The sequence below is a fragment of the Arvicanthis niloticus genome, chromosome 15, assembly GCF_011762505.2.
Source record: "Arvicanthis niloticus isolate mArvNil1 chromosome 15, mArvNil1.pat.X, whole genome shotgun sequence".
In the NCBI taxonomy this organism is placed as follows: domain Eukaryota; kingdom Metazoa; phylum Chordata; class Mammalia; order Rodentia; family Muridae; genus Arvicanthis; species Arvicanthis niloticus.
This window is the reverse complement of record NC_047672.1, coordinates 69,980,022-69,992,241: the sequence shown is the minus strand read 5'-3', so window position 1 is coordinate 69,992,241 and position 12,220 is coordinate 69,980,022. Positions and strand designations below refer to the sequence as shown.

At 36.5% G+C, this 12,220-nt stretch overlaps 1 protein-coding gene across 1 annotated transcript in view; it reads right to left on the bottom strand.

The window, feature by feature from the left end:
- Positions 1-3,738: 3,738 nt before the first annotated feature.
- Positions 3,739-12,220, bottom strand: part of LOC143434439 (membrane-associated guanylate kinase, WW and PDZ domain-containing protein 2-like) — a 386,630-nt gene continuing 378,148 nt past the window's right edge. The window contains exon 2 of the mRNA XM_076913144.1: positions 3,739-4,953. Within this exon, the coding sequence (XP_076769259.1) occupies positions 4,790-4,953 (164 nt within the window). The 3' untranslated portion in view covers positions 3,739-4,789. The remainder of the gene's footprint in view (positions 4,954-12,220) is intronic.

The following is a 12,220-nucleotide window of genomic DNA, read 5'->3' as shown; positions in this document are numbered from 1 at the left end:
AACTACTTAGATATGTGATAACATTGTTGTGATTTATGCCTGGTCAGATCTTCCAAAAAAGTAATTTCTTTTATATCTTAAGTTGATATATTTAATCATATTTGGTTTTATGTAATAGTTTTTACGTTAGCTTTAATGATTTGATTTTTTACTTAGTATATATTAATATTTCACACTTCAAATAAATTTAAAGAATTTCCCATTAACATCATCTCAACATATGACAGTGTTATCTTGAGAGAGAGAGAGAGAGAGAGAGAGAGAGAGAGAGAGAGAGAGAGAAAGAGAGAGAAAGACTCAAAAATCTCCCAGTTCATTTTGTAGCTTTAAAAATTGGTCAGTGAAACTATTTTCCACATCATATGGTCTGACAAAGAAAAGACTATAAGATACATCTGTGTTCATGTTTCTATCAAACATTATTTGTCTTTAATAACCACAGAAAGGGAAAGGACAGGAACATTATCAATAAATTGGAGTGTTTATTTTTTATCTTCTTTAAGCAACATAGGGAAATTAACCAGTTGTTTGATGAGTCTCAGAATTAAACACATACAATAGTGTACTCAGTAGACCGTTAGAACCAAATCAACTCTATTTTCTTTATACATCAAGAAATGAATTCAACATTTTGAGTACTTATTTCAACAACTTCCACATATACCTTTGAGTCTATGCTGTTTCAGGGATAATAATTGCTATCTTAACTTTGTACTTTTAAGAATGCTCTGATTGATAGATTCCTGCCTGAAATTACTTCTTTGCTCTAGCCTAAGATTTAGATTCCTGTCTGAAATTACTTCTTTGTTCTAGCCTAATGTCAGATTCCTGCCTGAAGCCCACTTCCTTGTCCTTGGCCAATGTCAGATTCCTGCCAAGCAGCCCCTTTCCTTGTCCTTGGCCAATGTCAGATTCTTGCCAAGCAGCCCCAAAAGCTCAACCTAGAACTGACCTTAATACTTCCGTGTAATTAAAATGGTATAAAAGCAAAAAAGAGGAGGGGGATGAGATAGGGGTTTTCTAGGGAGAGGAAATGGGGAAAGGAGATAGCATCTGAAATGTAAATAAATAAAATATCCAAAAAAAAAAAAAAAAAAAAAAAAAATGCTGTGATAGAATGGCTCTGTCTACCTTCTAAGTAAACAATGTTAGTTTAGAGCTTCTCAAGTCACACTTTATAAATTACCAGGGTAATTGGAATTTGATGCAGTGGATGTTCTTAACTCTTACATCCTTTATCTGCACACATTTTTTCTTATGGGGCCATGAAGAGAACCCTGGAGACCCAACAGGTGACCCCTGTGAGGGACAGCATGTATCTCCCCACAACCCAGATTCCAGACTCTTCCATGTGGTCCACATCCTTCATTAACCTGAGACTTGCAGACACATTTGCTCAGTAGCTCTTCCCAGAGAGGTTTTGGGTCACCATCTATGGCTACAGGTAGAGGGTATGACTAACAGGCCTCAGCCTCGAGATTTCCACATTCCTGAGTTATCGAAAGGCTGGGGGTGGCGGAGCATAGCTCAATTAAGTTCCTCCTCTTTTCCCCTCCTATTTAAGCCAGCTTTCCCTGGCTTTGGGGGGTGGGGGGTGGGGAACACACCATCCAGACCCATCCACATTTGCCATGAACAATAAAGCTTTGAACTCTTGGACTCCACATGTCCTCCATATGTCTGGGGTCTGCCACCAGGTTTCCAGCCTTTGGAACCTTGGATTTTCTTGTGTCTTTTTGGACCCTGCCACTGCATGTATGTGGGAGTCCAAGGAACGGAAAGCCTACCCGGGACCCCGCTGCCCACCCCGCAGAGTTTGATCCCATATTCTCTGGTTACTCTTTGCCATAGTCTAAGGTACAACAGGGATATCTCATTCTCCTTCTTTCATTTCTACGTCATTTCAATCACTTAGAATCTTACTATTGGAAAGATTTGTTTATAGTCTCCATTGAACAACAGTTAACTTTCACTTTTTAGTAATCAGGGTCCCTTAAACACGTATTTTTTCTGTTAGTTGTATACTTAGCAACAAGGAACACTTAAAGAAGGTCTTAAATGTATAAAAATGTGAGATTGTTTTAGGCTCTACACAATCTATGGAACCAATTTATGGAGACCTTTCCTTTGTGATCAGAGTTCAACAAAAATTAAATTGATGGCATCAGAGATGATGCTTGCAGATGTTTGTGTCCTCAAATACTGTATGAAAAACAATAATGCCTGCATAAAACTAAACCAAAAGGCTAAATATAAGCAACCCTTGATTCTTCAAACCAACAAAGGGGATTTTATATTCTTTATAGACAAAACCTAGTAGAGACCAAGATTTTTGCACTTTCTTTTCTTCATTTGGTTAGAGCGTGGCCATAGCCCGAGGCAGACCTCTTTAAAATGTATACAGAGGGCTCAATTGTTTACAACTGGATTGGCGGAAAAGTGTGCACCCGAGTGAGATGGGTTGAATGGCCACACAACACAGAGCTCTTACACGTATGCTGAGCATTGTGGAAGGGTAGCTTTAGGATTTGACTCTTCTTTTCTTCTAATCACAGTTGTTGGGGCAATCCATGAAGGAAGCAGAGTTACTGAGTTAGATCTATTTTTGTCAAGAAAAATACTAACTCACCTCACATGACCAAACTGATGATTCTCTTGCTTCCATGCCCGTATCAACACTCTATTTCTAGTACCATTGCTCTATTAAACAAGAGGTGACAATATTCACACTGATGTGTGTATGTATAGGAACAATGATATGACTCATGGCAGCATATTTTCCTTTTACTGTAGTGGGTTCATTCAAATAATGAGACTACATTGATCCAGGAGAATGTATGCAAAATGAGATTCAATAATGAATGCCAATAAAGAATGGACTTGCATACACTTTCAAGTTTCTAACCAATGGCAGGATTTCCCACACTACGGGTACACTTTATTGCATACTCTCTGAAAACATCTGAATGCTTTGTTAAGAGGTTTAATGAGAGAAGGAAACAGACTATCCAGGGCTGGATCCTCGGTATGAAGGCAATTTTTAATAGTACAAACCAGAGCCATCTTTATATCAGATGCCTTTTCACTAAAATGTCAAATTAAAAGCACTTTTAACAAATGGTATTGCTGGAATTGGCTATTAGGAGTGGTGGCTGCAAAATCACAGAGCAATTGTTCCCTGATAATATTCAGATCCCTTGAGTTTCTAATTATCTCCTTTACAGGCACTACTCAAGGCTCTCTAATTGAATTCATGACCTTGAACTAGAATCACATCTTGAAGTTCTCTAGGTTTACTCATAAATCCTATTTTACCCTTATATTTATTTCTCTTCCACAGTCTCTCCTTGGTACTCTAAAGAAAGATGCTTTAAAAAGTTAATTAGCTAATGCAAAATGTCTCCCACCATCATCCTATTTGATTGGGATTTTCTTATTTATGCTACTGTCCTAGCAAGGACTTCATGCATTCCTGATGCCAGCCTCTTATCTGTTTCCTTCGGTTTTAAACACAACAAAGCACCTGGCTTCTTTCTTTAGTATTTTAGGTCTTCCTTCTTGCTTGTCACAAAAGATAAATTCACCTCAATGCACTGACAGCATCAAGGCCTTGAGAGTGCGTCCACCCGTTACCTTATAAGCAGTCCAGTCACTTTAATCCATCTTCTGCCCATCACTTGAATGTCAAACTCAAGTTTAAGAGTGTACTTTTCTCAGCATGAAGTTTCAAAGCAGGAGTACAGAGTCTAATCACTTACAAACACACACCCCGAATAGGAATCATTTTGACCAATTTGTCAATTAGCAAGTGTTTATTGGATGATAACTTTACTACGACATTATTTTGATGATTATTCAAATTTAACTGACAATGACAAGATCTCACCCATTCCCCAATATATGTTGATTACAAACTCAGGGATGCCTGGTCTACCGTCACATTCTTGTGTGTTTTAATATAAGCTTTCATTTATATCATTTTCAAAAATGTTAGTTATTCAAGCAAATGGAATAGTTTTTGTCTTGTTTGTTTAATTTATTCTACTCAATGTTTTTGTCTAATTTTAAGGGCACCAGAGTTTATAGTTTTGAGTTTATTCATCTTTAGAACATAACTAAGCAAAAATCAATACACATAGCACCAACAGTTCAGAATTTCCAGAGAACATGGATAGCATTTGACAGTCAAAATATTTTGCTTGAAGGAAGAGGATTTTGTTATACATACAGGGTCTAGGATTTGAGTGAGAATTCATTTGTCCTAATAAAAAAACTGAAACAAGGACTCAGAAATTGTTTTGTAAATTGTTAGTTTACCCACTCTTCCTTTTAAAAGGAATTTCTGGAGGCTGCATATAAAGGTCTAAGCCAGTATATAGAACCATCACTCCTGAGAGAGTAATGGAATGTGCTACATTTGTGTTTCATACTATCTTTTTTGCTTTTCTTTTTGTTTTTAAGCTTGGAAGACTTCTTGTTGCAAAGTCTACCATGTAGATTCCATTCATAATGATTTTAATCAAGAAATTTGTAGTCTCCTATCTCCTGGTGTGGAGTTCTGCCTCAGTCACAATTCAAAAGTTAATGAAAGTCTGGCCCAAAATCAATATTATCAATACTAATGTAAGTAGTGTAACTAAAATATAACTTAAAAATAATAATTTTTATGATCTTATCATAAACCACAGAACCATAGTTATAAGCATTTGTTTTGTAGTTCATATCTCAAATCTGATTCCAATTCCAATTGTCCATAAATATCTATGACAGAAAGTATATAGGTGAACATTTATCTGCTTATCATAGAAAGAAACAAGTGTCGGCTATGGCACTCACATGGCACTGTGCGGAGGTAGAGGTTGTCACGGATGATTTGTTGTAGTTCGTGGTCAACAGAACCCTTCTGAAATCTTAGGTTGAGGTAGTGACGAAGATCCTTATCAACAATTCCTCCTGAAATAATAAAGTTTCTTCATAAAATATTTGAAAAATATAATAAGGATACAACTTGATTTACCATCAATACATTAATAAATTATATAAAAGATGAATAATTTCAAGTCACTACTTTGATGTCTAAAGCATTTATTACTATGATAACAAGGAACTGTCTTCTAGGCATATTTTGTAATTTGTATGTAATTTGTATGTATCTTTATTTTTTATTTAGACTGTAGTTTTTATTATGGTAGGATATTGGTCACTACTGAACTAGCACTGAATTATCTATAATGTATCTCATTCTGGGCTACAAGACTAATCATTTCTTCATTTTTGTTGCTTTTTACCTCAAACCCTGTTAATCACCATTCTTTCTGCTTCAGTGACTCTGATTGTTCCAGAAATCACATGTAAAAGGGATGATACAATATTTACTTTTTTGTTTCACTCTTATTTAATCAGCACAAAATCTTCTGAGCCTAATTTTTTTTAGGTTATTTAAGATTACTATGGAAATAAAGTGAGATTAAAAGTTATAAGAAAAGCAAGTACATAAATATTGATGATTTTCTTCCCTCCATGAAATAAACCAAAGTGATTTCTCTGTTGTATAATATATGTGTAGCAGTATTAGTAAAGTTTGAACAGATTTTTTTTTTTTGCCAAGAAATAATTTAAATATGTTTGCTATTGTAATTTAATGAAAAAAAAAAAACAGGGCTATGGTTTACAAAAACAATGATGCAGCTCTATTAAATATTAAGTTTAAGTTAATGATAGCTTTAATAAATTATGAATATTGATCTTAAGATGCTTTATAGTTTTGAATCAAAAAGTAAAAAATTAGAAAGAAAAATACTGAGAGCTCTGAAGTCAGCTGAAGAGGATACTGTTCTCATAAAGGATTCAGCTGAGGAGGGGACTGCTCTTATAAAGGACCCAGGTTTGGTCCTCAGTGTCCACATGGCAGACCACAGCTACCTTCACATGTTCCTTCACACATGTGGTCCACATGAACTCATGCAGGCACACACATACACACACACACACACACACACACACACACACACACGCATAGATAAATAATCAATAAATGGATTTTTAAAGGCCAAAATGCCTACAAAATGTACACAAGAATGCTGTAAATTCTTGTCTTCTCAAGCTATAACACTAAGGCAATTGATGTGTGTTGACTATTTTTGGTTGTCAACTTGAATACACCTGCAATTAACTAAATCACCAGAGGCTGGGGTGCACCATTAGGGTGAATTTATTAAATGAATCAATTGACTTGGGAAGACTTACCCTCCAGGGGTGTACCTTCTGATGACAACATATAAAAAGGACATGAAGGCAGAAGCTCTTGATTTGCTTCACTGGTATTAAAGGCTTCTTTGTGATTCAGAGATATACTAAAAGCTAACTGACACATACACTCTTGTGGACTGAATAAATACAGGCTTTTAAAATTTTCTTTTGGGAGACAGCCCTCATTGGACTAGCTGCACCACAGCCTGTAAGCAACTCTAATAAATCCATATATATATATATATATATATATATATATATATATATATATGGCTGGTTTTATGTCAACTTGGCAAAAACAAGAGTCCTTAAAGAGTAAGGAGCCTCAATTGAGGAAATAAGATCCAGCTGTAAGTTATTTTACCAATTAGTAATCAGTGGGGGAGGACCCAGACCATAGTGGGTGGTGGCATCCCTGAGCTTATAGTGCTGGCTTCTATAAGAAAGCAGACTGGACAAACAATAGGGAGCAAGGCAGTGAACATCATCCCTCCATGGCCTCTGCATCAGTTCCTGTCTCCAAGTTTCTGCTTTTCTTGAGTTCTTGTCCTGACTTCCTTTGGTGATGAACTGCAATGTGGAAGTGTAAGCTAAATAAACTATTTCTTCTTCAACTTGCTTTTTGGATATTGTGTTTTGTTGCAGTAATAGAAACCTAACTAAGGCTATACATGTATTCTGTATGTATATATTTTTGTGTAAATAAATAAAGCATTATATATATATATATATACACATATATATATGACATATAATCACTCTATTAGTTTTGTTCTTTAAAGAGCCCTGAATATTACATGATACACAAAAAGATTACAATAAAAGGTAATGGGAAACTATAGTAGACTCCAAACATATTGTCTACCAATTCTTTAATGTCTCAGATTGCACAAATATGTTTATCAACTTTGTCATATGAACTAGCATGATGTAGGAGTGCGGTTATATAACACAAACACGTTCCACACAAACTTTTTTAGCATATTTATTTACACTCCTTGCAAAATTTTTGAAGATTTCAAAATGTGCCACTTAAGTTGCTCCCTGACGGTGGGTCTACTCTCAGTAACATTCCACAGAAAACCATTTTAACTGATACAACACTCAAAATTTATACTACCCAATAATGTTCCTTATGTATTTGAGGATGCAGCCTCTTAATTTACTGTTCTAAACAGGCCAATGTGATAATGGAAAATAAAGGAGCCCCTGTTTGTTGGATGCATGCAAATATTTCACTCACAGCCAATATCCATATAATTTTCTAAATTCAAAATCATTCTTTCAGCCAATATTCAACAGTCAAATACCAAGCCAACAAAGAACAACTATTGATATTTTTATCCTGGCTTGGTTTCTGTTCTGAGATAAACATTATGACTAAAACAACTTGGGGAAACATTCTGGTTCTCACCTTCTAGCCCCAACCCCATGTCCACCACACCACCCTGATGAATGATCTGAACTCAATTTACAATAATATAGTTATTCATAAGGCATTTGTCTATTCCAGAAGTAGCTTTCTCTGAGGAGAAATAAAAATAAGTCAATGGTCAGATCATGAGTGAAGGGAGCTAGCTACTAGCACCCAGTGCCTTAGAAATGCACATAACAGTGCATTTCTATCTCAAATTTGGGGAGAATGTCTGAGTTGAGTCATTGAAGTGTATCTGACACATGTCCTTAAGGACTGTGCCAAGTGTTTATCCATCACATCCAAGCAGCATCTTGCTTTCCTTCTTAATCTAGTTGTTCAGATAATCAAAGGGACAAAACACACTCCTGAGAAACACAAAGAGCTTTATTCCTATGCACAACCTTTCAGTGACTTGCACTTTGAGTTTTATCCACAGATAGTCTTTAAGTCTTGCTTCCTTATGGTTCATTCATTCACAACCACATCTTTGGCCTAAACCTACTAACACTTTGTGAGAACATTGCTTTCCTCATTTGCAATAGAAAGAATTTCAACCATTCTTTCCTTGGCATCCTTAAGTTATACTTTGGTGTTAAATTCAAAAGCTTATTTGAGGTCCTGTTGAGGATAGATTTTATTGCTTTAAACTAAAAAGATGAATCTTTACAGAGTTCTCAAGGTGGGCCACACAGTCCACACATGACTCAGATACAACTCTGCCCTTTCACCCACTAAAAGTGTGAATCTTGTTGGTATTTAAGTTTAAAACATTGTTATGTGAAGAAAATGAGAGTGTTCTCATATAAGTATTAATGGTTTTATTAAACTATAATCAGAATCAATGAATGCTAAACCATACAAAAGGCAGTGAACTCCACAGTACACTTGATGACGAGCATCCTGGACTAGGTTCTACAAACTCTAACAAGGAATCTCAAAATGATCATAATGGCAAGTAAGATGGGCAATTGCTTATTTTGATAAAAATCAACATTATGTTATCACTGTAGAATGTTGAGCCTTAGATTGCTTTAAAATATTAATCTTTAAAGACTGATGTGTGTTTGACTCACAGTGCTGCAAAAGATAAACTGAATACTTAAAAACCTGAATGCAGGTCATCTTGAGACTTAGACTCTGCTTTTCAGCTCAGGTGTCATTCAATGTCTCCTTTTAATTCTCATTTGAAATTTCTAATCAGTGAAAAATCACTACATAAGTATTTATGTTCTAAGGGAGCAAATATGGAGACAAAGTGTAGGACAGAAACTGAAGGAAGGGCCATCTGGAGATCATTCCCCCTGGGTATCCATCCCATGTCCAGTCACCAAAGGTAGACACTAATGTGGATGTCAGGAAGTGCATGCTGACAGGAGCCTGATATAGCTGTCACCTTAGAGGTCTGCCAGAGCCTGACATAGTCAGAGGTGGATGCTCATAGCTAACCATTGATCTGATCAAGGGTTCCCAAAGTTAGAGAGAAGGAGCTGAAAGGCTCTGTGGCCCCATGAGGAGAGCAACAATACCAACCACCAGAGCTCCCAGGGTCTAAACCACCAGCCTGGGAGCACATAGGGAGGGACCCATGACTCCATCAGTATATGTAGGAGAGGATGGCCTTGTCAGGCATAGGTGGGAGAGGAGATCCCATGAAGGCTGAACACCCAGTTGGGGGGAATTTGAGGGTGGGGAGGTGGGAGTTGGGGGGTAGGTGGGGGAACATCCTCATAGAAGCTGAAGGAGGGGGGATGGGATAGGGGGTTCCTGGATGCTAGGGGAAATGGGGTAAGGGGATAAAATCTAAAATGTAAATATAATATCCAATTTTTTAAAAAAGGATAAAAAGGAAAAAAGAAGTATATATGTTCTATATACATAGGCAATTTGTAAATGTATTTACTAAGTGAGGTTATATATTATATAGATATGTTATATAATATATGTTATATATCTATATAATATATAGATATATAAATATTCTCAACCATGTTAGTTATAAAAAATTTACACTTCATTATCTTTAAAATACTTACCTTTTCATATAATCAGAAATCTTATTTTATATAGATGATCATATTATTTTCAGTAGCCTAATAAAGGCACAGACTTTTATTAGCTGTTTCTAACTTCTACCCCAGACTTTAGCATGTGGGTTTCTTGCTTGTGTTTGGTCAGAACACAGGTGTTGTCTCTCCATATATCATATCAAGGTCATGGGATAGAAAACTTCCTCAATTAGTGTGATTTCCGTGAGCAGAATGACAGCAGCTAGAAAGGTGAGGCTCTGGACTGAGTGCCTCCATTCGATCTGGAGTGCACGTGCCTGAGCAGGAAATTGAAAGGATAAACTATTTTAGCTAGCCACATACAAACACTGAAAGTATAAAATGTCTGTAGCTAAAAGATGCTCAGGTAAATTGTGAAGGATAATCAAGGATGAAGAAAACAGGGAACAAGATACAATACTTCCAAATAACACCATTTTAGTACTGTAATTTGTAGCAAGTCATTTAATTTGTGAAGGAAATGTCACACTTATTCTTAAAAGCTTCTTCAAGTTCTTCTTTGGACTGAAAATACAACTAGCCACTAAAACAAGTTGCTAAACATTTGGTAATTATTTTCTAAGGGGTATCAATTTCCAAGATGGTAAGTGCTATAGAAGAAACAGTATAAACTAGTGTTATATTTTTGCGGGGCAAAATGATACTAGACGACAGAATGTTCGTTTACTCATATTAAGGAATGATTCTGGCTTCCATTTATAAGCAGACTAGAGTTGGTATTATGTAGCTGACATTTTCTTGGGCTGCCAGAAAGCGTTTCTTCACTTGTCATGTCCCACATATGAAGCAGAGGATGGAGAGAGGCAAGAAAGGCTTCAGTTACGCAAAGACTAAGAATCAGGCAAAAACAACAGCTAAGAACAGTGACAGGCACAATGCTTGCTCGGTAGCTATGAAGAGTTATCAGAGGTGAAACACGTTCTGCTGAGGGGAGGATGACAGACACAAGGCAGGAAAGGAACATCTCACCATTCCTAAATTACTGCTTTCATGGCTGCCAGTAAGTTTAAGACACATGGACATCGCATATTTGAAGATTGTGTTTAGTGTGGATCAACTTGAAACATACCAGGCACTTTGGAAAATGGAACCTGAACTGAAGAATCTTTTTTTATCAGAGTGTTCATGGGTGAGTTTAAAGAACAGTTGCTATATCATTAACTGATGCAGTGGGCCTGGCCCAGTGTGAGCACTACCATCCCTACTTAGACGGGCATGGGATTTATGAGACAAGTTGCTAAGCAAGCCAGAGAAGAACACCAGAAATTGCTATTGTCCCCTGGTCTTTGTTTTGTCCCTTTGATTATCTGAACAACCAGATTAAGAAGGAAAGCAAGATGCTGCTTGGATGTGATAGATAAACACTTGGCACAGTCCTTAAGGACATATGTCAGATGCACTTCAATGACTCAACTCAGATATTCTCCCCAAATTTGAGATAGAAATGTACTGTTGTGTACAGTGTTTGTCTAAGGCACTGGGTGCTAGTAGCTAGCTCCCTTCACTCATGATCTGACCATTGACTTATTTTTATTTCTCCTCAGAGAAAGCTGCTTCTGAAATGGACACATGCCTTATGAATAACTATATCATTGTAAATCGAGATCAGTTCATTCATCAGGATGGTGGTGGTGGACATGGGGTAGGGGATAGCTGGTGAGAGCCAGAATGCCTGAGTGTGACTTATTATGTTTCTATTCATCACTTGCTTCAGGATATGTGAGTATGCTACACTTTGCATCAGTTTTATTTTTTTAATCCTATTTTATAGGATGCTGAAACAGGCAACTGAGTTTGTTTGTATTTTATCTTTTGCACCTATTACTCAGCTTTATTTTGTCAGTGGTTATAATACATGTCCTGGTGCCTCAATTTCTCTGCTTTTCCAATTTCAGTGGCTATCACTTATTATGTTTTGTGTTGAGATGGTGAGACTTTAAGCCAACCTCTTACTTCCTCACATGGTCAAAATTTCTCTTTAAGAGGCATCTTTAATAAAGATATCAAGCAAAGGATATGTAAGCACATGCATTCATTGTGAAGAGAAAAAACAGCTAAAATTAAGGATTATTTGAGGGAAAGTATGAAAACCTAATATAGTATAAGCTTCTTAAATGTGTGTGTGTGTGTGTGTGTGTGTGTGTGTGTGTGTGTATTATATATGAAGGTTATCTAAATGTTATCACCAAAAAATGCAGGAGACAGAATCTCTTGTCACCAAATCAAGAATCAAGATTCCAGCCTCAGTATTGAGTTGAGCTGAAATTGAATTGTCCTATGCGCCAAAGTGATCCCCACAAAGCTAGGAAGTTGGTACCTACAAAGAGATTTCTCCTCTATGTTACAATGTAGTTATTCTGGAAGGTACTCTGCATACCACTGAAAGAGAAATGTAAAAATTAAGCAAGCCATAAACCTTTGACCTACAATGGTGTATATCTACAAAGGTCTATAAATCTTGCCTGTACAATTTGCTAGGGCAATAGTG